The following is a 27,549-nucleotide window of genomic DNA, read 5'->3' as shown; positions in this document are numbered from 1 at the left end:
GCATTAGGTTAATTTGTGGGAGTAAGACATGAACCTGCCCACAAGGAAGTGAACACTCTATTTGAGGAAGCATAAGTGCCAAGAAATGGTAATAAGTTTAGAATAAACGGTAAACTAAAAAGTCAACTTCAGGAAAGCGGTAACAGCTGATTCTGCTTGGAGAATTAAAGTGAGGCTTCATAAAAGGGGGACATTCAGGTAAGGTCAAGGACGATTACATTAAGATAGTGGGAGAAAGTATTCCAAGCACCAGGAACAGTGAGTACAGAGTCACAGAGTAATCAAAGAGCAGAGTTTTTACGGGAAAAGTTTTGAAGATCAGGGTGAATGGAGCAGAGCGCGCTGGAAGAGAATGGCAGGAGCTGAGAATGGGAAAAGCATGACTGGTCCTCATACACAAAACAAGATGAGGGCCAAGAAACTTGTAGATAAAATGGAGTTCAGTGTGTGCACTGAATAATAAACAGCAAATGAACAGATTTATGAATGGACAAATGTCCAACTGCAGCTTCAAATTTCCTGAGAGGCCTTATCCAGGAAATCCAAGGGAAGTTTAAAAAAAAAAAAAAACCAACTGTACTTCTAAAATCAGAATAAGCAACTAATGTGTTAAAAACAATTTTCCACTCAAGAGTCTATATTAAACACATGTGTACTTGGCCACAGGTAAATACAAAAAGAGGATAAAAAGGAAGAGAAGATGACAGTATCTGTTCATTGGCTGGATCTCCAGGCCAGAACACAAATATAGAAGCTGGGCACTCAGAATAAGAGAAAATGGAACACAGTCAACATTTTCAAGTGAGTCAGGTAACACATGGTAATGTTTTTATACTGATCTAAGAATTATAAAATAGATCTAATTCAAAGAATATGTGGCCCCTCCTCCCTCTTCATCTCGTTACCTACTATCTGCCTCAGAGTTCATGCCTAAGGAGACCTAATCCACCTTGCTCTATATTATTTCTCAGTTCATGTTTTCAGTAGTGTCACTGACTCTCCCTACTTCCTTCCCACACTGATATCACTCACTTAATAGGCCCAAATGAGTCATCTTTCAATATTCACTACGGGTGTCACCCTGTACAGTTTCCCGGTTTCCCCCAACATTCTCCCATAAACCCTGGTCACACTTTTATCTGAGCACTAACCCTTTATCCTTAGATCATCTGTACATACAACTACCTGCTCCAGTGCTGGGCTGCAAGCTCAAAGTACAGAAAGGCAATCTCATCCACCTTCATCTCGGGAGCATCCATGCGGTGTGCTCCTAACTATAAACTGGCTCACAGCGGATACTCAATAAATGTTTGCTGAGCCAAACTGCAGAATTAGCTGGTAATACTTTGTAAACTATAAAGCACTCAAAAGATATTGTCTGCTGCTGTTTACTGTTTCCTTTTCAACCTTATTCTCTGTCATTCAGCATCCATGTGCTCCACGCAAACTGGTTGTTGAAGCCACACCCTGTATCCCACTTCTGTCTTAGTAGCTCACACTGGTCTTTTGTAAAGCTCTTTCTCTCCCCTTCACTTATTCAAAATTCAAACTGCACCAATCTATGGCCTGGATCTAATATATTCCTTCCAAGAAAGAATTCCTAGACAACCCTAACTAACCAGAAGTAAGGGCCTTCTCCTCTCAAATCTCAGAGCACTTTCTCTCAGGCTTGTGGCACTTACCACCTCTAATTGCCTTGCAGATCTAAGAAGCAGGAAGCTCTGGGCCTCTTATGTCTTCATTTCTCTCAAAGCACACAGCACACCCACAAAAAGTTTAATGAGTAATAGATTACTTCTGATTCAACATAGTCAAGGAATAGCCTTCTAGTATGTTTTAAGCACCTGGATAAGTGTTCCTCTCTTCAAGCCTTCTGAAACATCTTCCTTGGACATGTAGGTTTCAAATATGCTCTTCTTCTTCCCTCGTGCGGTCTTGTTCTTTGACTTTTTGTCACCTGGCGAAGCACCAACACCATGTGGACCAACCAAAGAGGACACACCTAGAAACACGAGGCAGCAATCAACTCTTTCCTCAAACATCTCTGTATTTTTAAAACTGGAGGTATTTTATCTTTTAAGTTTAAAAAGATTAAAAAGAGAATGAAACTCCCTGATAATGATTTCAGATAGTCATAAAAAGGAAAAATGAGTTAGGAAACATGAAGAAAAGGCACACAGATGAGACCTGAATTTTAAATCAGCACCACAACATACATGAAACATAGCTTGAATAATGGGTTCAGTATGCACTGCTATTTATTGACACAAACTCTTAAAAATAGGAATTGCTAAAAGATGATCACTTTTCTAGAGGAAATTAAATAACTGTACTCAATATAACAATAAAGACAACAAGAAACCACACAATTCTAGAATAAATAACACAGGAGAATATTTAACAGGTCACCAAAAGAATTACAGTCCCCCTCAGTCCTAAGACCCGCCCTGATCTCCATTCCACTTTTATTTCAGGTCTCCAGTTGCTAGAGTAGATTCCATTTTCCTTTTGCTACCTCTGGGGGTCCTTAGGGGCCGGAGGTTCAGCCGATAGTTAGGATGGCTCATTACTGGTTCCAAGGTCACCTCTTCTCTCCAGATCCAGGAGGACCTCCACTGCTCAGCTTAGAGTTCTTCCTGCCTTGAGCAGCTCAGTTGTCACTAGCTGAAACCAAAGAGAGATAAGTGATTAAAGAGCAGTTAACTTGAAGCCTCCTCTGTGGCCTTGGAAATTTAGTACTTAGATGTACTTGGATGGCAAAGGAAATGTGGTGTCCCTCCTGGGTCCTGGCATCACTTTCTCCGGGGCAGTCAGTCAAGCACACCATCTGTCCTGAGTTTTTTCTCAAGGCCTTCATTCTCATGGGTATCACCAGCCTGCTTGTTTGGGTCATTTCAACTAAAAACCTCCACAAATAGGGCAATGAGGTGGAAATTAAGATGTTCTGCAGTTCTGTTCAGCTTGTGACATGCACAAGAGCAGGAGGGAATATGGTTTTGGAAAGTGACAGAAAGATCTAGAATCTAAAGGCTACTAAACCAGATACTCAAGAGATGCAGAACTTTGTAAGTTTAACCTTGGACAAATGATATTCTTCTATGAAACCAATTAATTCCTTAGAATTCATCAACAAAACCTAATTTATGGTCATAGCCTGATGTCCAAAACTATCCAGGGAATCCCAGATGGTTCACTAGCTTTTAAAAAATGGCAATATTGTAGTTAGACATCTACTTCTTACTCTTACCTGCCATTACTTCAAACCAATCATCTGACCAGAAGCTCAGGCAGCTGTTCCTAAGGAATACAAGGCGGCTGCCTGGATCAGCAGACTGGAATGTTGGCCCTGCAGCTGGCCCCTGGCCTTCCACCTGGATACTGAACATGTCATCACAATGTCTACTTTCTACTATCTGCTGGCCACCAGCCCAGGATTCAAGACTATACTTGCAAATCTTCAAAATCCGGGTGGGCAGACTGCTTTCCCATAAAGTGGATCAAGATGTCATTCTGAACACTAGCTTCCATTTCCTCTAAATTTCCCACACATCCTTCACCAAAATGATGTAATTTTTCTTTATATTGAAATTAATACTAACTCAAGAGAAGAGAAGCAACAGAGACAAAGAGTAACAGGCCACTTAGTGATACATGAAGAGGTTCAAAGATAAAGCCAAAAAGTTGCAGGAAGGGAGAGAAACCGATGGTGTCAGATAAACAACAAGGTAGTGGAAAAGGCACATAGAGGAGTCCAGACCATCTGCTGCTTTCATTCAGAAATACATTCATCCACTCATTAATTCAACAAATATTTCTGCAAGGTACTATAACAGATACAATGAAGGATACAAAAATTAATCAGACTTATAAAAATCATCTTGAAGAACAATTAATAAAAGTGGGGAAGTGATAAGCACTTTGTTTTTTAAGTATGGGTAAATGTACATATGATGGGGGAGTCTTTCCAGGTCAGGAAATCTAGGAGAGCTTCAGGAAAGATTTTATGAACTGAGAATGTGAGAAAAGCATACTGCTGGCAAAAGGAAACAAAAATAGAGATACAAACAGAAAAACAGAGACAGGTTCTTGCAAAGGTAATTCCATTTGGATAAGGTCCAGCCTATATGAAGGGAGGCAGGGACAAGGAAAATAAAACAATTTGGAAGGTCTACAAAACTAGCCCAGTTTCTCAAAGGTGGTAGGAATTTCAGAAGCATGAATGAGCAGAAGAGAAGAACAAGAGGTCAGAGAAACGTTTCAGGAGAAATTATCCTGGTGTAGCATTTAGTCATCTGGAGTTGAGAAAGACTGGCAGAAGCTGCACCTTAGGAAAGGACCAGAACAGACTGGGTGAAAGGAAAGGGAGGCCTGAATTAGAGTTGCAGCTTCAGACAATGAAATGAAAAGAGCCTTATTACCACGATATTACACAGGACAAACTGGCACCACTTGGCAACCAGGCATGTCTGAAGGAGGGCAAGGGAGTGACAATGCTCTGAGATTTCAAGTAAGGAGACTGGGAGATGATAACATCACTAAATCAGAGAGGATGATGCATTCTACTTGGGGTATGACATACCTCTACATGGCAATACACACCTCTATATATACCTCCACACATGGAAACGCATACTTCTACACCAAATACTTGAAAATTGGAGCACAATTTAGAGATAAACAGCAAGCCATTTGCATAAAAATGGTAACCCAAAGTTTTCTAGATTAGAGGAGATTGCCAAAAAATGGTAAGGTGATACAGAAGAGGGCCTAAGACAAATTCTGGCTTAGAGCAACTTTTAGGAAATGCAGAGGAAGAAGTAGAAAATATACAAAGAAGCTAATAAAGATATAGGGAAAAAAACCAATAGAGTCTGTTGATAAGAAAACAAGGGAGAAAATAACTTCCAAGGAAAACAGGTTCATGATTAGGGTCTCCCCTGACTGCTGAGTAAGAATATAAATAATGGCAGCCTTGGGTGGGAGGTGGGGTTGGGGCAAGCTGCAAGCAGGAGAAAGACAATCCAAAAACAAGAGCCAGAATCAAAAATGGAGCACTTCATGTCAAGTCTTGATAGAGGCAAGAGTTCAAAATTAAGGGGAGTTACTGCCAATTAAGTGAGATGGAGGTACACAGGTCTCGACTCAAATGTCCATAGGTCAGCTGCATCTGTAACTTTCCTTCACAGCAAATATCTCAGCTGGTACGACTTACCCCTAGCTTTTCTCTCTAGCTCAGGAAGACAAGGAATGTTTGGTTGGGCTCATTACTGCAACCCCGCTGGCTCCCACAGTTCCTAGAATAGAATAGCTTAATAATCACTCCTTAAATGACTAGATGAGTCTGTTTTCATGAACAAGCAGTGAGAACACCAAGCAAAGCAGGGTCATTCAGGGAAACCACACTAAAAACAAATCAGCAAAGAATGGAAAACACAGGGCCCAGGAAACCAAGGTGGCAATAAGCCAGACAGCTGAGCAGAGAGTCAAAGCCTGACTTTGAGAATCAGAGCACTGGAAGGAGATAGGAAGATTCTGAGTATATAAGATGCTAAGCAGAACCTAAACAAACAAGCAACCTTCCTTTCCCAGTGATGCAGTTGTGAGGGCCCACTAAGCCTGGAGAAATCCTGGGCACTTCCTACCCCGAGACACTGAAAGCACAAGTCAGTTTCTAATCCTCACCAGCTTCCCGAATGAGGGCCACTAATATACTACCCAACTGCTCACTAGCTCCTGGAGAGCGTGTTTTGCCGTGGAAATAGCTGGACATTCTGAAGAGTTGGACTTGGGATTAGGATGAACAGGCAATATTGGTCAATAGTGTCACATGGTATAAAAAAAAAGCAGGAATGAGGAGGAATGGAGGAAAAGCACTAGACTTGAGAAATGAAGAAAGCACCTGGGAGAAAGAATTGGTATCTTGAGATCCAATGTATAGCACAGAGCAAGTGTCCAAAAATTTGAATAAATGAAGCCTATCTGGGACAGAAACCAGGTTACAATGAATATATACTAGTGAGAAATATGAATAAAAAGGCCAAGACCAGGGTGAGGCAAGCAAGGCACCTAAGGACACAAAATTTATAAAAGTAAAGTAATACAGATGTCAACCCGACACTTGCAGGACTCTGAGAGCAAATGTCTCATTAAATGTTTGTGCCCTAAGGCATCTCACTTGCCTTACCCTAGTCTCAGCCTTATGAGTAGCAAAAGCAGATGAAATTTAAGAACCTAGGTAGTGAAGGAAATTCAAGGAGATAAAGTCAATAGTTAGGTTTAAAGAAAGAAAAGGTTAAGCCTATTCAGAAGCTAAAATGAGGCCAATGGAAAAAGACAGTTGGTAAAAACAAGTGAAAGAGAGGGGGAGGATATAACTCAAGCGGTAGAGCACATGCTTAGCATACATGAAGTTCTGGGTTCAATCCCCAGTATCTCCTCTAAAAATAAAGAAATAAACCTAATTACCTCCCCCCACTAAAAAAATAATAAAATTGGGGGAGAGTATAGCTCAGTGGTAGAGCGTGTGCTCATACGAGGTCCTGGGTTCAATCCCCAGCACCTTCACCAAAAAAAAAATGTGAAAGAGGATATAATTAATGCAATAAAGCAAAAAAAAAAAAAAAGGATGGGATTAAAATTAATCCACTGAAATTTTTAAACAAACAATTTACATTACACATAAATAGGAAAGACATAAAATAGTTAATGTTAAGACACTACTTTATACCTTTTTTAAAAACAGCCAAGAGAGCCCTATTTCATAGGGCTGAAATAAAATTCAGCTTGCATAAAATTCGAATGTTTAAAAATGAGACAGAGAAACAGACAGGAGGAAGGTAGGGGAAAGGATGCCCAGAATGGCTGAGTGAGGGGTTTGACAAATATTATCCTCAACAATAAAAATATCCCCAATAACAAACTTATCAAAACCAACCATTTAAGGATCTGGACATTAACCAAAGACATCAATAAATTGAGAAGTGTTTATTCAAGAAAATTTACTGAATCTCAACAACAGTGGAATACGTGGTGGGTTAGCCCGTGGCTCCTCCAATCCCACAGCTACTCCCTGTTCCTTGGTGTGGAAGTTCTACTAGGGCAGGGGCAAACTGTGATGACTGGCAGCCCCACTGCCCAAGAGACCTAAATTTATTTGGAGCAGAGCAAGAATTCCATGCCCAGGGACATTTTCAAAAACAGCAGTGATTCAAGGGGCAAAAAATCAGGGAAGGACAATATCAGAGCTAAACTGAGTTTGCAAAACTAGTTAGGGCAAGCAAGAGATCAGCAGACCAACCATAAATGTAACAAGGAGAATCAGGGAATGAGACAACAACACTGCATCTTGATAAGACTCTACTTTTTTCTGCTGTATGCATGCTCAAAACTGTAAAGGCACAGGAGAGAAATGAGTGGGTCCTAGAGAGCTACTCATCCCTGGATGAATGTGAGCCTTATAAATATAGAAGGCAAAAGCCAGGGCAGACTTGTAAACTAGCTCAATTTTGAATGCATTTCCCAAGTCTCACAAGAGCCAGTGACAAAGGGTGGAGGCCCCACTGTTCCAAGGAATTTAAACACAACTTCTGACTAATCATAGGCTTACCACTAAGATATGCTTACTCAAGGGCAACAACCAGAAAGTCACACTTAAACGTTTAAAAAAAAAAAAAAAAAGAAAGAAAGAACTGAGCAGAAACATAAGCAGCTACACAATACAGGAGAAACAGACTCCACAGAATTAGCCCATGTAAGCCACTAAACAAAAAGAGCAACCACTTCCAACTCTGGAGGAAAAGGAATCAGGTTGAAAAATATATTATCAAAAATGTTCCAGGTTCCAACAAAAAATATAGGATATGAAAAAAAAAAAACAGAAAAAAAAAAAACAGAAAAATGTGACCATAGACTCAGGTGAGGGATAGCTTCAATAAAAACTCTCTCTAAGCGAGCCTGGATTTTGGGTTTAGACAACAAAGACTTCAAAGCAGCTATTATAAATATGTTCAAAGAATTAAAAGAAACAATATTTAAAGGAAAGTATGATAATAATGATCCATTAAGTAAAAAACATCAATAAGGAGGTAGAAATTATTAAAAAAACCAAGTGGATATTCCAAGTTGAAAGATAGAATAATTGAAATTAAAATTTCACATGATGATTATACTTCAATAAAAAGAAATTTCACATGAGTTCAACAGCAGATTTGAACTAGCGGAAGAATCAATGAACCTAGAAAAACAGCTCAGTCAATATTATCCAATCTGAAGAAAAGAAAAAATAAAAATGGAAAAAAAAATTAAATCCAAATTCAGGATTTGTGATAAAAAGTCTGACTCCATTTTTTGATGACTGACCACTAACTTAAGTTTCACCTCCTCCTTCCCCTTTAACCCATCCTAGACAGGTTGATAAGAAAGTCCACTGCATCCCCATCTTTTTTGGCACAAGAGGGAAATTCAAATTTCACAAATCCCCAGTCTGTGTGTGGGACGTTCTCTCTAGTCCCCTAACCATTATAAACTCATTCCTTCCACCTGGCTCAAGCCAGGCCAAACATCCTTATACCCACCCTACTCTCCCCAGGAGTCTCTTGGGTGAGTAATCAATTTTCTCTCAAATTCTCTTCATGTATGGCGTACAATCAATACAGACATCCTACTAATTGGGAACAGGTCCATTCCACTTCCAAAGGGTGACCACAGAACAGAAATGAAAGAGGGGACACATCTATGAACTTTACAGAAATGAAAATGATTATAAGGGAAGCAATGAACAACTTAAAATCAATAGACAACTTAGATGAAATGGACAAATTCCAAGAAAGACAAATTACTGAAGCTGAATTAAGGGAAAATGAAAAATTTAAATAGACACATAAAAATAAAGAAATTAAATTAGTAATTTCAAATCTCTTAATTGGGGGGGGGGGGGAGCCCAGATAGTTTCACTGGTGAATTCTACCAAACAATAGAGAAAAAATAAAACCAATCCTTTTCAAACTCTTCCAAAAAATAAAGGAAATATTCCTGAACTAATTCTATGAGATTAGTATTCCCCTGATACAACGGGCAGATAAAGCTATCACGAGGGAAAAAAAAAAAAAAAAACTCTTTTAACATTTAAATAGTTCATAGTCAGTTTTGTTAATCTGTCAGTTCATTTATCAGTTAATAGGTCAGTTTTGTCAATTTGCATTATTCTAGGTATTTGTTCATTTTACCTAAAGGTTCCCCTTTTCCAGGGAAGAGAGGGGCTTGTTCAAAATATACTCATGATTTTCTTAATACCTATAGCAGCACTGTCCTTTCTGAAATAAGGGGAATTTTCAGTATCTGTGCTGTTCAATATGGTAGCCACTAGCTACATGCATCTTTCAAGCATTTTAAAGAGTGGCTAGTGCAACTGAAAAACTGTCAAGTCTGAAACATCTGTATCTCATCTTTATTCTTGCAGGATATTTTTGCAGGTTTGAGAATTCTAGATTGTCAGTTATTTTCTCTAATTTGAAGATATGATTCCATTGTTTTCTGGGCTCCATTGTGTCTGCTGAAAAGTCTGCCATTAGTCTACTAGTTGGTTCTTCGAAAGTATTCACTCTCCCCATCTCTGGTTTTTGAAACTTTCTTTGTCTTTGGTCTTCTACAATATACCAAGGTATGGACTTCTTTTTATGCTACTTGGTATTAGTAAGGTTTTGAGAATCTATCGCTTGGTAAGTTTCAACAGTTATAGAAAGCTTTCAGCGAATCTCTTTCAGTATCACTTCTACCCCATTCTCCCTCAACCCTTTGTCTGGGACTCCAATTACACATTTTTGACTTTCTCAATGTCTTGATGTCTCCCTCAATCTCTTCAGTAATTCTTCCACTTCATTAATTTCCTCTTCAGCTCTAACTAATCATCTGTTGAACCCACCAAGTTCCTAATTTCAGTTATTATATTTTGAAGTCTAGATTTTCCATTTCATTCTTTTCAAAGTATTCAGTTCTCTGTGGAAAATGGTGAATTTTCTCTTCTATCTCTTTGAACAAGGTAAGAACAGCTGTATTAAAGTTGGCTCCTAAAAACTCCAGTATCAGAGGTTCCCATTGATCTAATATTATCTTGTGTTATTTTTATTTGATTTGGTTCATGTTGTTTGATCATGTGCCTGATTTTTTGTTATTATGGGCTGGACATTATATTTGAAAAATGTCTGTAGTAATAATTTGAGGCCTCTTATCACCTTACAAACAGGATTTACATTTGCTTCCGCCAAGCACCTGAGACAAATACAACAAATTACTTTAATATCTTTTCAGGGTTTAAATGTATTCAAAGTAGAGCTACAGCTCCTGTAAAGGCCTATCTACATGCAGTTCACCCATACTTGTAGGTGTATCTACCAATCCCAAATAAGACTGGTTCACCAGGGCCACATACTCCCCACACAAGGAGGGCCTAAATTCTAATCCTTATCTCTCTGGCCCTGAGAGAATATTAAATGCATCACTCAGTTTTCCATCTTCTTAGTTTTTCAGCTGATCTCTCCCAAAACTAGTAAACATCTGTAGGAGACAAACAACCCCAAGCACTAGCCTTATCTCCTGAAGCCTTTATTCTCTCCTAAACATTCATTCTTATTACCTCTCAAATAATTCCAAAGGATTTTTCCCCCTTTGGAGGGTGGAAGGGGTGAGCTTGTCTAGTTGTTCTCAGAAGGAAGATTGGTTTCAAATTATTTTCTATGCCATAACTGAAAGTAGAAGTGTTAACCTCACCCTTAACTCTCTATTTCTCAGTCAATGCCTTTAATTCCCAACTTTCCCCTAAATGGATTCACTCTTCTTTCTCTCTGAAAATAGTTCTCTATGATTCATCTATCCTCCCCTACCTGTATGACAGGAAGAAATGTGCCTACATGTTTACAATCTATCCTCCTCAATGTATGTTCTTCATCCAATATTTATGTATCTACTCTAGAACTCTGCCATACTTATTAATTTCCATAGTTGCCTCCCCAACAGGATACAATCAAACTAAGAGGCCAGACTGCTCTCATTCCACATACTTCAAGCTATCAGCTACCATTCCATTTCTTTCATTCCTATCTCTGCCAAAGTTTGAAAATGTGGTCTAGACTCACAAACTCTATTTCTCCATGACATACTCTTTAATCCCCCCTGGAATATAACTCCTGTCCTCATCTCTACAATGAAATAAGGCTTTCAGTATTCCTAGGGAGGAAAATCCTCATTACTAAAATATATTCTGTTATTTTTTCCAGGCCCCCACCTAGAACAGGATGCCACTGATCAGCTCTTTGGACTACACACTCATCTCCACTGACATCCAGGACACAGCAGTCTCCTGGTTCTTCTAACTCCCTCCCCAATTCTTAAATTTCCTTGCTGACTTCTGTTCCTTCAATTACCTCTTCAGTTCCTATATGTGCAAGGTTCTGTTATTAAGCCTCATCTCACTTCTCTGTTAGAGTTTTAAATCTACATCTCTAACCCTTCTCTCTGAAGTTCTTCTTTAACTTTTCAACTTCCTGCTGAATAATACTGGCAAGCACTTTGAATGCAACATGTTTCTAATTCAAGTTATTATTGTCCTCAAACCAGATTTTCCATCTGCATACTGCATCCAGATTAATGACATCATTAACAACCTTAGGCAACAAACAGTAGTCATCTAATTTCTTTCTCTCCATTAATAATATTCTATTACTAAACTTTGTCTATTCTGTCTTCAAAATGTATCCTAAAAAGATTCCTTTCTTTTCCAACTTGAGTAGCACTGTCTGAATTCAGGTTGTTGCAACAGTGTAGCCTAAAGATGACAACAGCTTCTTAACTGGTCTCTCATCACTAATCTCTTTTCTCAACCCGTGTTTCATCTAAAACACAGAAGATATTTTATGAAAAGCATTTCCAAAACCCTTCAGGGTTCCTCAATGCAACTCTGTAATCTAACCTACTGTCATGCTTAATTGTATGTGTCAACTTGACTGGCTCACAGGGCACCCAGATATTTGGCTAAACATTATTTTAGATTCTATCTGTGAAAATGTTTCTGGGTGGAATTAGCATTTGAATTGGGGGACTCAGTAAAGCAGTTCATCCTCCTCAATGTGGGTATGCATCACACAATATGTTGAAGGTCTGAGTAAAACAAAAAGGCAGAGAAAGGAAGAATCTGGCTCTTCCAGCCTGATTACTTGAGCTGGGACACTTGATCTTCTGCCCTCAGCACTCCTGGTTCTCAGACCTTCAGACCTGGACGGGAATGTATATCACCAGCTCCCCTGGTTCTCAGTCCTTCAGACTCAGACTGAATCGTACTATCTGCTTTCTTATGTCTCCAGCTTGCAAAGAGCAAATCATGGGACTTCTCACCTCCATCATTGTAGGAGCCAACCCTATTAAATATCTTCCTATACCTATGTCCTATTGGTTCTGTTTCTCTAAAATTCTAATGCACTTATCTTTCCGGTCTAATCTCTTACTCAAGCTTTTTTCAGTATCACACCATGTGAACTCCTTATGAAAATGTTGTTAGGAGAGCCCATGCTTGTTACCAAAGCTTGAAAAATGACTTAAAATCAAAAGTGGGGTGGGAGGAGTAATCGATCAGGATGGCAGAGTAGGAAGATGCAGAACTACCCCACCACCACCATGAACGTATCAAAAACACATCTACATGAGGAACAATTCTCACGGAAAACTAGCTGGAAACTGGCAGAAACACTCCTTTACAACAAAGCTATAAGAAAGATCTACACAGAACCAAGCAGGAAGAGAAAAGAAGCAATCAGGTCAGGACCTGTTCCCCCTGGGAGGGGACTCAGAGGAAAAGAGAGAATACACAGGCAGAGATTTGCCCTGGGGAGTAACTGGTTCAAGCCACATACTGGTGCCCCTGTCCTGGGGGCTGACACAGCGAAGGCAAGCCCCTTTGGCTGGTTGGAGGGATACTAGGACCAACAGGAGGGCTGTGGGAAACCTGGATTTCACTTGTGAAGAGTATGCGAGTGCTAGCTTGCTCCCAAAACAGGGTGGAGAGGGCAGATTGAGGACTGCTCCAGTGACTGCCCAGTTTCCCACCAAATGCACAGGTACGCACCTCACCCGAAGCCAAGTCAAGAGCCACACTTACTTCACCTTGCAGCTCTACACTGCACCAAGAGCCCCCACAACTGGGAAGAGAGCTCAGCCATAGGACACAGAAGTAACTTGGACCCAGCGTGGTGTCTCAGTATGGTGGAGGGATGGCAGCTGGCCTGCCAGAGCCCCCACCCCGTCATAAGCTGAGAACCCACACAGGCCCCTTATGCTCCAGCACTGATCCCTTCTAGGGCAAGGATGCTAGTCCTGGGAAAGGGGAGAACATATACTTCATGGGAACAGAGCCAGCTTGGATTTGACCCTCAGGGTTTCTGCTCTATCAACTTGAGATTCAACCCTGCCCCCAATTGGATAATAATGGCCACTGAGCAGAGGGGAAGCCCAACCTCACACCAGACTCTTCCCTAGCCCCTCTAACTCCAGCCCCACCTTCTACTAAGGTGATAGTTTCCAGCACACCCTAAGGAAAGATGTGACTCCTATTCACAATAAATCCAGACCTCTCAGCAAAGGCACTAGGCACATGCAGACTGTACAGAAACACTCTAACATAAGGACACCCCTTTAAGACCACAATAAGTAACTATTTCACCTAAATTCATAGAGACAAAGAGTGTTAAGCAAAATGAAAAGACCGAGGAACTGGTCTCAATTAAAAGGTCACAGAAAAAACCCTGAAAAAAATATATAGTGAAACAGAAATAAACAATTTACCAGATAAAGAATTCAAAGCATTAGTAATAAAAATGCTAACTGCATTAGGGAAAAGAATAACTAAACAGTGAGACTTTTAACATGGAACTAGAAAGTATAAAAAAGAACCAGTCAGAACTGAAGAATACAATAACTGAAAGGTAAAACATACTACAAGAAATGAGTAGCAGACTAAGTGATACAAAAGAATGCATAGTGATCTGGAAGACAGATGATGGAAATCACTCAATCAGCAAAAAGAAAAATTAATCTTTTAAAATCAGAACAATTTAAGAGATGTTTGAGATAACATCAAGCATACCAACATTCACATTATAGGGGTCCCAGAAGGAGAAAAGAGAAGAAGGTCAAAAAACTTATTTGATGAAATTATGCCTGAACACTTCCCTAACATGAAGAAGGAAACATATTCAGGTACAGGAAGCAAAGAAGGTCCCAATCAAGATAAACCTAAGTAGACCCACACCAAGATGTATCATAATTAAAATGGGAAAAGTTAAAGATGAAGAGAGAATCCTAAAGTCAGCAAAAGAAAAACAAGGGAAGCCCAATAATGGCTATAAGCTGATTTTTCTGCAGATATGCAGATATGGCTATAGGTCAACATATATGAACTCCACAGTAACCACATCAAAAGCCTACAACAGATACACAAAAACTAGGAAGAAAGGAACAAAAGCATACTACCAAAGAAAATTATGAAACCACAAGAGAAGAAACAAAAAGAAGAAAGGAAGAACAGAAAAGAACTATAAAAACAACCAGAAAACAAGTAATAAAACTGCAATAAGTAATACTTACTAATAATTACTTTAAGTATCAATAAACCTAATGCTCCAATCAAAATATATAGGATAGCTGACTGGATAAAAGAAAACAAGACCCTTATGTATGGTGCTTACAAGGGTTCACTTCAGAGCTAAAGACACACAGACTGAAAGAGAGAAGATGGGGAAATATTTCATGTAAATAGAAACAACAAGAAAGTGGGAGGTGCAATAACAACAGACAAAATAGACTTTAAAACAAAGTCCTACAACAAAAAACAAAGAAGGGCATTATATAATGAAAAAGGGATCATATGTTCATGTATAACAGAAAAATTGTGCTCTACACTGGAATTTGACACAACATTGTAAAATGATTAAAAATCAATAAAAAAAATGTTAAAACGAAAAAAAAAAAAGAAAGAAAAAGGGATCAATACAAGAAGAAAATATTACACATATATGCACCCAGTACAGGTGCACCTAAATATATAAAGCTAATATTAACAGACATAAAGGGAGAAACTGACAATAATACAATAACAGTAGGGAACTTTAACTCCCCACCAATATCAATGGACAGATCATCCAGATAGAAAATCTAAGGCAATGGTGGTCTAAATGATGTAATAAATCAATTGAAATAATAGATAGCTATAGTACATTGCATCCAAAATCAGCAGAACATAACATTCTTTTCAAGTACACATGAAACATTCTCCAAGGTAGATCAAATGCTAAGACTACAAAACAACTCTCAACAAATTTAAGAGGATGGAAATTGTATCAAGCATTTTTTTCTGACCACAATGGTATGAAACTAGAAATCAATTACAGAAAGAAAAATGGAAAAAGCATAAACATGTGGAAACTAAACAACATGCTACTAGAAACCAATGAGTCAATGAAGAAATCAAAGAGGAAATAAGAAAATATCTCAAAACAAATAAAAAGGAAAACACAACTTTCCAAAATCTATAGGATATGGCAAAAGCAATTCTAATAGGAAAATTTATAGCAATACATGTCTTCCTTAAGAAATAAGAATCATCTCAAATAAATAACCTAACCTACCATTGAAAGGAATTAGAAAACAAAGAACACACAAAACATAAAATCAGCAAAAGGAAGGAAATAATAAAATCAGAGAGGAAACAAATAAAATAGAGACAAAAAAAAAAAAAAAACCCAAAAAAACAAAAGACCAATGAAACCAAGAGCTGGTTTTCTGAAAACATAAACAAAATGATAAGCCCTTGGCCAGGCTAATAAAGAAGAAGAGAGAACCCAAATAAAATAAGAAATAAAAAAGGAGAAATAACAACCAACACCACAGAGATACAAAAATCATAAGAGAATACTACAGTTATTTGCCAACAAACTGCACAACCAAGAAGAAATAGACAAATTTCTATAAACATACAATCTTCCAAGACTGAATCAAGAAAAAACAATGTGAACAGACTGATCACTAGTAGTGAAACTGAATTTGTAATTTAAAAAAGAACTCCCAGCAAACAAAAGTCCAGGACCGGATGACTCCACAAGGGAATTCTACCAAACATGTAAAGAAGAGGTAATACATATCCTTAAGGCTCAAACTATTTCAAAAAACTGAAGAGGACAGAACTCTCCCAAATTCATTCTACAAAGCCACCACTATCCTGATACCAAAATCAGACAAAAGACAATGACAACAACAACAACAAAAAGGAAGTAAGAAAGAAAATTACAGGCCAGTATCTTTGATGAATAGAAATGCAAAATTCCTCAATAAAATGTTAGCAAACTAAATCCAACAAGATATAAAAAGGATCACACGCCATAAACCGAGACTCTTTCTAGGAATGCAAGGATGGTTCAATATTTGCAAATCAATCAATGTAGTATACCACATCAACAAAAGGGGGAAAAATCACATGATCATCTCAATAGACAAAGAAAAAGCCCTTGACAAGTTCAGCATCCATTCATGATTTTAAAAAAAACAAAAGACAAAAAACAAAAAACTCTCACTAAAGGGGTATAAAGGGAACATGCCTCAACACAGCAAAAGCCATTCACGTTAAACCCACAGCCAACATAATACTCAACGATGAAAAGCTGAAAGCCTTCCTGATAAATTCAGGAACAAAACAAGAATGGCAACTCTTACCACTTCTATTCAACACAGTATTGGAATTTCTAGTCACAGCAATTGACCAGAAAAAGAAATATAAGGCATTAAAATTGGAAGGGAAGAGTAAAACTGTCACTATTTGCAGATGACATGATACTAGATAGAAAACTGAAGTCTCCACAAAAAAGCTACTAGAAATAATAAAGAACTGAGTAAAGTTGCAGGATACAAATTATTTGTATAGCTGTATAGTTGTTTTCTAAACACGAATAATGAACTATCAGAAAGAGAAAAAGAAGCCCTGTTTACAATTGCATCCAAAAAGAAACCTAGGAATAAACTTAACCAAGGAGGTGAAAGACCTAACCTCTGAAAACTACAAAGAATTGATAAGAAATTGACGATGATACAAAGAAATGGAAAGATACCCATGTTCTTGGATTGGAAGAATTAGTATTGTTTAAATGACTATACTACCCAATATAACCTACAGATTAAATGCAATTCCTATCAAAATAACAATGGTATTTTACACAAAACTAGAACAAATAATTTTAAAATTTGTATATAAACACAAAAATCCCCAAATAGCCAAAACAATCTTGAGAAGGAAGAACAGAGCAGGGGGTATCATGTTTCCTGACTGGACTATACTACAAAGCTACAGTAATCAAAACAATATGGTACTGACAAAAAAAGACACATAAGTCAATGGAACCAAAAAAGAACCCCAGAAATAAACCCACACACTTATGGCCAATTAATCTACAAAAAAAGGAGACACGAATGTATAATAAAGAAAATGATCTCTTCAATAAGTGGTGCTGCGAAAACTGGACCTAATTTTACATCGCAAAAGAATAAAATTAGAACATTTCCTAACACTATATACAAAAATAAACTCAAAATGGATAAAAGGCCCAAATGTAACATCAGACACTATAAAACTCCTAGAAGAAAACATACAACAGTCTTTGACAAAAATTGTAGAAATATTTTTTTCATCTGTCTCCTAAGCAAAGGAAATAAAAGCAGAAATAAATAAATGGGACCTAATTAAACTAAAAAGCTTTTTTTGCACAGCAAAGGAAATTACTGAGAAAATGAAAAGACAACCTACTGAATGGGAGAAACTATTTGCAAATGACATCACCGATAGGGGATAATATCCAAAATATACAAACAGCTCATATAACTCAGTATCAGAAAAACAAACAACTCAACTGAAAAATGGGCAGAAGACTTGAATAAACATTTTTCCAAAGAAAACATACAGATGGCTAACAAGCACCTGAAAAGATGCTCAACATCACTGTTAGAGAAATCCAAATCAAAACCACAATGAGATATCACCTCACACCTATCAGAATCCCTAACATCAAAAAGTCTACAAATAACAAATGTTGGTGAGGATGTGGAGAAAAGTGAACTGTTGCTAGGAATGTAAATTGGTACAGCCACTGTGGAAAACAGTATGGAGATGCCTCAAAAAAGTAAAAATAGAACTACCATATGATCTGGCAATCCCACTCCAGGGTATATATATTCAAAAAACAAAAATTCTAAAAGAATATGAAAATGAATATATATATATATATATATATGTTCATGTAAGACTGAAGCAATGTGCTGTACACCAGAAATTGACACAACATTGTAAACTAACTATACTTCAATAAAATAAATAAATAAAATTTAAAAAAGCAATAATTAGAAAAGATACACACATCCCATTGTTCATAGCAGTGTTACTTACAATAACTAAGATATGTAAGAAACCCAAGTGTCCATTAATATATGAATGCATAAAGAAAATGATACAGAAATACACACAATGGAATATTACTCAGCCATAAAAAAGAATGAAATTCTGCCATCTGCAACAACACGGATGGCCTTAGAGGGTATGCTTAGTGATATAAGTCAGATAGAGAAAGACAAATACTGCATGATGTCACTTATATGTGGAATCTAAAAAATAACACAAACAAACATATATAACAAAAAAAAAAGAGAGAGACTTACAATTAAATGGAGTGTAATCTATAAACATATTGAATCACTATGCTGTATACCTGAAACTAATATAATATTGTAAATCAACTATACTTCAATTTTATAAAATTGTAATAATAAAAATAAAATAAATTTAAAAACAAACTGGGTTAACAACTATAACCTCCAAGGGAAAAAAATTACCTGAAGATTCTGAAGAGTAAACAAAAGAGACAGATTACTGGGAGGAATAGAAGTTTAGAGACATGACTGGCACTGAAATGAGTTTCATGTCTTTGCTTTTTTGTGGGTCTTTTTGGAGGGGTGGAGGAACAGGGGTAGTTTTGCCTGAAGGGCAGGCCACAGTCACAGGAATGGTTCAGTATAGGCAGCTAAAACTTCAAGAGAAATCCCACAGGCTGCCTGGCCAGGAGAAAGGGACAGAAAACTGGGCAACCACAGCTGGCCACCAGTAACAATCTGAAAGAAAAGAGAGCCGAAGAAGGGACTCCTCCAATTCTTATAAACATTGTACAAGTCTCAGGCTGACCCCTTACACAGTATCATAAAGGCTTAAACAAGTAAACTCAGATTTGAACCTACAGGAGACAAGATTTATAGCCTGAGCCTAATAAGGTCTGAGACTAAAGGCCAATGAAATCAAAAACATAACATTCTTCAGCAGAATTTAAAACAATTCAGAATTACAAAAGACACTATTAACTACATCCAAGACACGATCCAAAATTATTTCACATACAAAGGATCCAGAAAACTTGACCCATTCCAAAGTGGAAAAGATTAACACAAGCCAATCTCAAAATGACTGAGAGGTCAGAATTATCAAACAAGGATTTTAAACCAGCCATGATTACTATGCTCATTGAGATAAAGGAAAAGACACTTGAGTGACTGAAAAGATAGGAAATCTCAACAGAGAAATAAAAATTTACTTTAGAAATGAGTACTTTAAAACTGAAAAATACAATATCTGAAATTTAAAATTAAGTGGATGAGCTTAACAGAAAAATAGAGATAAAGAGCAAACATCAATGAGCTTAAATTTATCAATACAAATTATACAGTCTAAAAAGCAGAGAAAAAAGATTGAACAAAGAGATGAACAGAGCCTTATGGACTTCAGGGACAACATCAAAAGACCAAACATAAAGGTACTGGAGCCCTAAAAGATAAAGATAGAATGAGTCTTTAGAAAGTAGAATAAATAATGACCAAAACACCCCAGATTTGGTGTAAAAAGACATAAATATATAGATTCAAGAAGCTCAGTGAACGTCAAAAAGGAAAAATTCAAAGAAAACTACATATAGACTTATCATAACCAAACTGCTGGAAACCAGAGACACAGACAAAATTTAAAGCAGCCAAAGGAAAATGATCCACTACATAGAAGGGAATGTATTCAATGGCAGCAGATGTCTTATCATTTCTTATCATCTTCTTTCAAGGCATCCAGAAGACAGTGGAACACTGTCAGCACTCCTAAAACATCTTTTTATCATCTTCTTTTGTGACACCCAGAAGACAGCAGAACAACTTCTTTAAAAAGCTGAAAGGAAAAACTATCAACCCTGAGTTCTATATCCAGCAAAAATATCATACAAGAATGAAGGCCAAATAAAGACATTTTTCAGATAATGGAGAACCAAGAAAATCTATCACCAGCATTACTGCACCACAAGAAACAACAAAGGAAGTTCTTTAGGCTGAAAGGAAATTTTGATATCAGAGTAAAAACTGGATCCTCAGAAATGAATGTTAAGTATTGGAAATATTTAATGTACATAAGTTATACCTCAATAAAGTAGTAAAAAAAAAATTTAAGGAAAATTATTTCTAACCTAGAATTCCATACGCAGCCAAACTAAAACTCAAGTGTCAGGGTAGAAGAAAAGACATTTTCAGATGTACAGATCCAAAAAGTTTATGTATTTTTTTCCCTAAGAAGCTACAAAAGGATGTGCTCCACTAAAATAACAAAAGTAAACTAAGAAAAAAGATGACATGGGATACAATGAGGAAGAAACATAGAACAAAAGAAGTACAAAGGTAACTTTCAAAAGAAAGAGAAAAGAGACTCCAAGATGGCAAATACACTAGGCATAAGAGGCAACTGCTAGATCAGAGGACAATGGTCTAGATTAGAGCAGTATCAAGAAGTAGATTGATATCACCAAGACCCCTGCTACTAAAGTCATTATTGTCATTTTAACCCAAAGCAGAAAGCTGGAGTGAGCCCAGTCTGCTGCTTCTTCTTGGCTCAACTTGACCATATGATGAAGTCTTTATTCACGCCTGCAGCAACTTGATTCAGCTGAAGCCATTCATTTCTCCACACAGAAGTGTTCTACTTTGATCAATTCATGAGGTTGTGAATTAATTACAGGATAGATTATGCACAGTATGCTTCCTTTTATACAACAAAGAAAAAACAAGACTTACACACAAACATGCTTATTTGCACAAAAAAGACTAAATAGTAAATTAGAACTAGTGAGAATAGATAACTACAGGGGGTAGGTGGGAACAGGGTGAAGGAAGAAGGTGAAAACTGGGTAAAAGAAGTGTATATGGAGTTCACATTTCACTGTATATGCCTTTGTGTATGTTCTGACTTTCATATATTCAAAGAAAGGAACATAAAATAAGAATGGGGGAATAGCCTAAAATGCAGTGCAAACAAAAACAAGTGATCCTAACTATGTTTGCTTGTTTGTTTGTTTGTTTGGGGGGGGGATAATAAGGTTTTCACTTATTTAATTATTTTTTAATGGAGGTACTGGGGATTAAACCCAGGACCCCGTATATGCTAAGCAAGCACTCCGCCACTTGAGCTATACCTTCCCCCAACAATTATGTTGAAAATGAAAAATACAACATATTGAAGGGACAGGAGAAAAGAACTAACCCAAGTAACTTCTAAGCACATTACTTAAGTAAACTCTAAGGCTCAAGACAAAAAAGAAGTGTAAATAGAAATTAAATTCTAATTAATAGGTTTTTCACAGAGGTATGAGTCAGCAACTCTTAAAACTACTTTCTGTATATTCTAGCACTGAATAAATAAGTAAATATTTGTTTACTTATTCTTACTATTATGGATAATAGGAGACAAGTGTGTCAACATTGGAAAGAGAAACAAAGTGGAAAGGCTAGAATAAACCCTACAGTATAGAAATGGAACTGGAGGTATCACTAATTCAATGATTCATAATACAGACAGAGAAACAGATGTGTCCATATACATACACACAAAAATATATATATACACAAGTTATGCATGTATATATTCCTACAGTACCTGTCTTCTAAGAGGGCCTAGAACCAGTGATATCCTGGTGGCAACAAGCATATCTAGGGCCCAGAACTCAGTGTCTAAATACCATTCACCATTAAAAGTAACCAAGGTTCCTTAGAAAAATGGCCAATTCTGAGACTGCAGAAAGGAAAGTACAATTTGAGCCTAGAAAAAGAGCTGGCAAACTACAGCCCACAGGCCAAATCCAATCAGCGACCTGTCTTTGTAAATAAAGTTTTATTGGAACACAGCCATGCTCATTCATTTCTAAACTGTCTATGGCTGCTTTCCTGCTGTGAGGGTGGAGTTAAGTAGTTTCAACAGAGACCATAGGGCCCATTAAGCCAAAAATATTTACTATCTGGCCACTTAGAGAAAAAGTTTGCCAAGCCCTGGCCTAGAGTATCTTGTTGTTCCAGAAAGTAAGGACTAACACTCAAAAAGTGATGGGGACATGTCAAAAGTTCACAGAAGCCAGTTTAAAAGGCTCCTAGTGGCCAAATATATAACAATTTAAGTATCAAAAATTTTAAATGGTAACAGTTTATAACCCATTAAATAAGAATCCATGAATTCATACTGATAAAGACAAACAAATAAATAAAACGGAAGAAGCTCTCTTTACACTGGAATCCCAAATAACATACAAAAAAAAGATGGAATTAGAAAATCATCATCATAATTAATTCATGTTCATCAATGGATGTTAAAACTAGTGATCGAAAGTTTCAGGAATAATACAATATTAAATAGTCTCAAAATATCCTCAAAGATACTTATTAAAAACAAAGATAAAGCATATCCTGACAGTGAAGAAATCTGGCAGACCACCATAACTAAGTGATAAAAGTAAACAAACTGTAATGGAACAAATCAACATCATACGCCTCCTGATACAATACACCAAGAAAAACACGGCACTTGTGAAACACCAATTAGAACCAAACCAAGAGATATGCTATAAAATAACTGGCCTATAATCTTCAAAAATGTTAAATTCATGAAAGGAAAAACCGTTCCACATTAAAGGAAACTAAAGATACGTGACAACTCTATGCAACTTGTGATCCAGGAATTCCTTTATCTTTTTTAATACAATTTTTAAAGGTTACTTTTCATTTACAGTTATTACAAAATATTGGCTATATGTCCCGTGTGGTACAGTACATCCTTGAGCCTAACTTACACCCAATAGTTTGTTCCTCCCACTCCCCTACCCCAGGATTTTCTTTTCATATAAACGATGTGATTGGGAAACTTGACGATATGTGAGTAAGATCTATAGATTAGCCAACAGCATTATACTGATGTTAGTTTTCTGATTTTGATCGCTGTAAAACAATTATAAAAGAGAAAGGCTTTGTTTTGAGTGTTTGCAACTTACTCTCAAACCGCTCAAAAAAAAAAGAGGTCAAGTGGGAAGGGCTGTTAAAATAAATGTGGTAGAATGTTAATGCTGGGGAATCTGATAATAGTACTATTCTCACATCTTTTCTGTTGGTCTGTAATTATACATTTTCAAAAAGAATCCAAGTCTTTAATTATAAAATCGTATCTGTTTATTGAGCTGTATTTTTCTCATACTAAAGAGCATTGCCAACAACTAACAATATAACAATATTAAAACACCCCCTAATATCATACAAATGATATACTAAATAAAAGAAGTTCAAATAATCACTTAAAGGATATGTGGTCTACAAGATCATTTCATCCTGTTTCATATGGGCCAAGAGATTTATTAGCTGCAAGCTCAAATAAAGTGATCTCAAATGAGAGTTATGTCAGTAAAAACACTGCCTCTCAACAGGTCAGAAGTGACTTTACTTACTTATATTTTACAAAATATTTTGAGGATTTAAAAGATTAAATGTCCTGAAAGGGACAACAACCCAGCACTTTTTGCAAACACAGCTGTTGGTTAAAGCTCTTGAGAAAAGAAAAGCTTTGGAATGAGAATCAGTTGTAGGAAGAGATAATGGTTATAAAATACTAAGAAAATTTTGGAATCTTTTTGTATGAATCTCCATAATAGCTGACTTGTCTCTAAACATGTACTTCATTACTATATCCTAGGGACGCTTCAGGCCCTGGGCACAGAGCAATAAACACAAGACCAACAAGATCTCTATTCTCATGGTACTTACAACCTAGGGGGCAGACAAGCCAATAAACAAGTCAAGAAACAAGGCAGTCAAATAGAGAGATGAGCTAGTGACAAATGGGATGGGGAAAGAGAACACTACTTTTAGCTTTGTGATTAGGAAAAGCCTCTACTGAGGAGATAATTCGGAGCTAAGATCTGAATGATAAAAAGTCAACGTGAGGGTCTCAGGGTCTGGCCTTTTTGGCAGAGGAAATGACAAGTGCAAAGACAACAAAAGAAAAACCATCTAAGCATGTTCAAAGAAATTTTAAGGGTGGAGGGCCTCATTAATACTCTTAGTGTAGTAAATGATACCAAAGAATTGTCAATTCTGTATCAGGTGTGATAATGGTACTGTGCCTCTGTATGACAATCTCCATACTGCATATGTACATGTATGTATAAGTACAATAAATGATGTCAGGGGTTTCTTTAAAATATTAGAGCAAAGGAAAGAGAAATTAAAAAGGGATGAATAAGGCATATGTGAAAAAACTCTTGAATTTGGTAAATGGGCTTGATGAATTACTCTCGCTAGTTTTTGTGTGTTTGAAATTTTTCATAATAATTTTAGAAACTCCATAGAAGAGAAACTTCATGCTAAAAAGGGCAGTTCCTCATACCATCTTTCCTTTACTTTACTACTCCAGCTCAGCTCTTACCTCTTCAATCCTGTCTCCTGATCACCTCATCTGAAGAGCTACAAAGGAGAGCATTAAGGACAGGTACACATTAGGTAGGTCCTAAACTCTGGCTGAGTCCAGTTTCTAGGACAAACAGAACTAATCTACCTAAGGCAGGGTTGGAACCCAGAGAGAATTAAGAGAATATAAAATAAATAGCCACATACTGATAAACAAGTCATTCTTTCTGAGGCAAACAGGAATTGCCTGGACTACGGACAATCCTCCCAGAGATTAAAAAACACAATAGGCTTCTTCCCTCTCCATTCCTTGGAGAATGCTCTGGCGAAGATCTCCAGATTGTGAAATCCCACTGTCAGTTTTCAGTCTTGATCTCACTTGACCTTGCTGTAGCACTTGAAACACAGTTGAGCATTCCCCCTCTTCTGGAGATTCTCTACTTCCTTGGCAGACATGACAGGAGTACTAAAGATGCCGGTCAGTACTCCTTCCTTTAAAGGACAAGGCTCTTATGAACGGTCCCTCCTGAGCGATGGCAAGAAACTTTTGTCCCAGGCGACCAGTTCCAAAGGAACCAGGAGTGGGTCACTAATCCAACAATCTATGATCTGTAGAATGATGTGTCAGAAACTTCTATTTCTGGTAACACAGTGGAGCCAATATTCTGAAAAACCTTCTGATACCAAATTACCACAACTGATGAACAAAATATTATCAACCTGAGAACACAGTGGGCTCTTAAGAGAAAAAAGAAAATCTCCAGAAGCTAAAAATCAAGTGAAAGCTAGAAACCAGAGTACATAGAAGCTGAGGCTACAGGGACCCTGGGAGCAACATCCTGGTGTCAGTATCGAAGAGACTTATAGTTTCAAGTGGCAGGACAGATAAAGCTAAAGCCCTGACCATATGAAATGTAGACAAGTGGAGATTAGCCCCACTGCAAAAAAATGAAGACCCTTGAGGAGCAACTAACTCAGTGAAAATGTAGGCTAGGAAAAAAATACACCTACTGATGAAGAAAAGCAATCAAGAAACGTGTCTGTTTTGACCTGGGCTCTAAATGCGGGCAAAGGAGAGTTCCCCCAGAAGATTCATAAACACAGACCTGCACTCATGCAGTGCCGTCACGCTAACCCAAATCATACACACTAATTCAAAGTGACCCTAGGTTGGTAGTGTCCCAGGACGCTGGCTGAATAGAAAAAAAACCAGAACTCAGAGCTCTCAGAACTATTCACTTCAGAATATTTCCACAGTCAAAGCCTGGCAATTGCTTACAAAACATATGAGGAAGAGAGCCATCATAATTGAGACTCACACACAAAAAAAAAAAAACATGGTGCAAAGTAATTTTGGGTCATAAAAATGACAAACACAATTATTTTAAAACTATAATGTGCATAAAGAAATAAAAGAAAAAATAAAAACAAGTGAAAGCAGCTTACAAAAAGACACTAAACAGAACTTTCAGAAGTAGAAAGTCACTAATGGTGGGTAATTTTATAGGTAAATAAAATACTAGACTTTTTTTTTCCTCTTGAGTTTTTAAAATTACATTAAATGGTTAAAAGCAGTATATTGTCTGATGTGCTTCTCAATGTATGTAAAGGAGATATTTAAGACAATTAATTAGAAAGTAGGGAGGATAAAGGGGCCTAAATGTGGTAAGGTTCCTACATTTCACCTGAAGCAGTAAGATATCAATACTAACAGATGATAACATAGCAGGGATGTCAATTCTACCCAAACGGATATTGAAATTCAACATAATTCCTATCAGAATCCCAAGATTTCTTGTAGATATAGACAAGCTTATCTAAAATTTATACAGAAATGCAAAGTAACTAGAATAACCAAAATAATAAGAAAAAAAGAATAAAGTTGGAGAAATACACTGCCCAATTTTAAGCTTTAAAGAAATCAAGCCAGTGTGATATTTTCACAGGGTCAGACATACAGACTAATGGAGTAACTTAGAGAAACCCAGAAATAGACACACAAATATGCTCAACTGATTTTTGACAGAGATGCAAAAGCACTTCAAGAGAGGAAAGATAGCCTTTTCAACAAATGGTGCTAAAGCAACTGGACATCAATAGACAAAAAAAAAAAACCTGATTTCCACAGTGGCTGCACCAAACTGCATTCCCACCAGCAGTGTAGTAGGGTACCCTTTTCTCCACAGCCTCTCCAGCATTTGTCATTTGTGGATTTTTGAATGATGGCCATTCTGACTGGTGTGAGATGATATTTCACTGCAGTTTTGATTTGCATTTCTCTGATAATTAGTGATATTGAGCGTTTTTTCATGTGCCTATTGATCATTTGTATTTCTTCCATGGAAAATTGCCTGTTTAGGTCTTCTGCCCATTTTTGGATTGGGTTGTTTGTTTTTTTTCTTATTAAGTCGTATGAGCTCCTTATATATTCTGGAGATCAAGCCTTTGTTGGTTTCATCGTTTGCAAAAATTTTCTCCCATTCAGTATGGAGATTCCTTCAAAAAGACACCTGCACCCCAATGTTCATAGCAGCACTATTTACTATAGCCAAGACATGGAAACAGATGTCCATCAACAGATGACTGGATAAAGAAGATGTGGTATGTTTATACAATGGAATATTATTCATCCATAAAAAGTGACAACATAATGTTATTTGCAGCAACATGGATGTCCCTGGAGAATGTCATTCTAAGTGAAGTAAGCCAGAAAGAGAAAGAAAAATACCATAT

The 27,549-nt window shown here is 37.1% G+C and overlaps 1 protein-coding gene across 2 annotated transcripts in view; it reads right to left on the bottom strand.

The window, feature by feature from the left end:
- Window positions 1-27,549, bottom strand: part of DIS3L2 (DIS3 like 3'-5' exoribonuclease 2) — a 321,890-nt gene that overhangs the window by 276,500 nt on the left and 17,841 nt on the right. For both annotated transcript variants that reach the window (XM_032480492.1, XM_032480493.1), the window contains exons 2-3: window positions 2,516-2,664; window positions 1,845-2,002 (exon numbers count right to left, since the gene is read on the bottom strand). In XM_032480492.1, coding sequence (XP_032336383.1) covers window positions 1,845-2,002; window positions 2,516-2,567 — 210 coding nt within the window. In that variant the 5' untranslated portion in view covers window positions 2,568-2,664. The remainder of the gene's footprint in view (window positions 1-1,844; window positions 2,003-2,515; window positions 2,665-27,549) is intronic.

Source organism: Camelus ferus, chromosome 5 (assembly GCF_009834535.1).
Source record: "Camelus ferus isolate YT-003-E chromosome 5, BCGSAC_Cfer_1.0, whole genome shotgun sequence".
NCBI classification, from domain to species: Eukaryota; Metazoa; Chordata; class Mammalia; order Artiodactyla; family Camelidae; genus Camelus; species Camelus ferus.
Note: the sequence above shows the minus strand (reverse complement) of the source record. Positions and strands in the feature narration are given on the sequence as shown.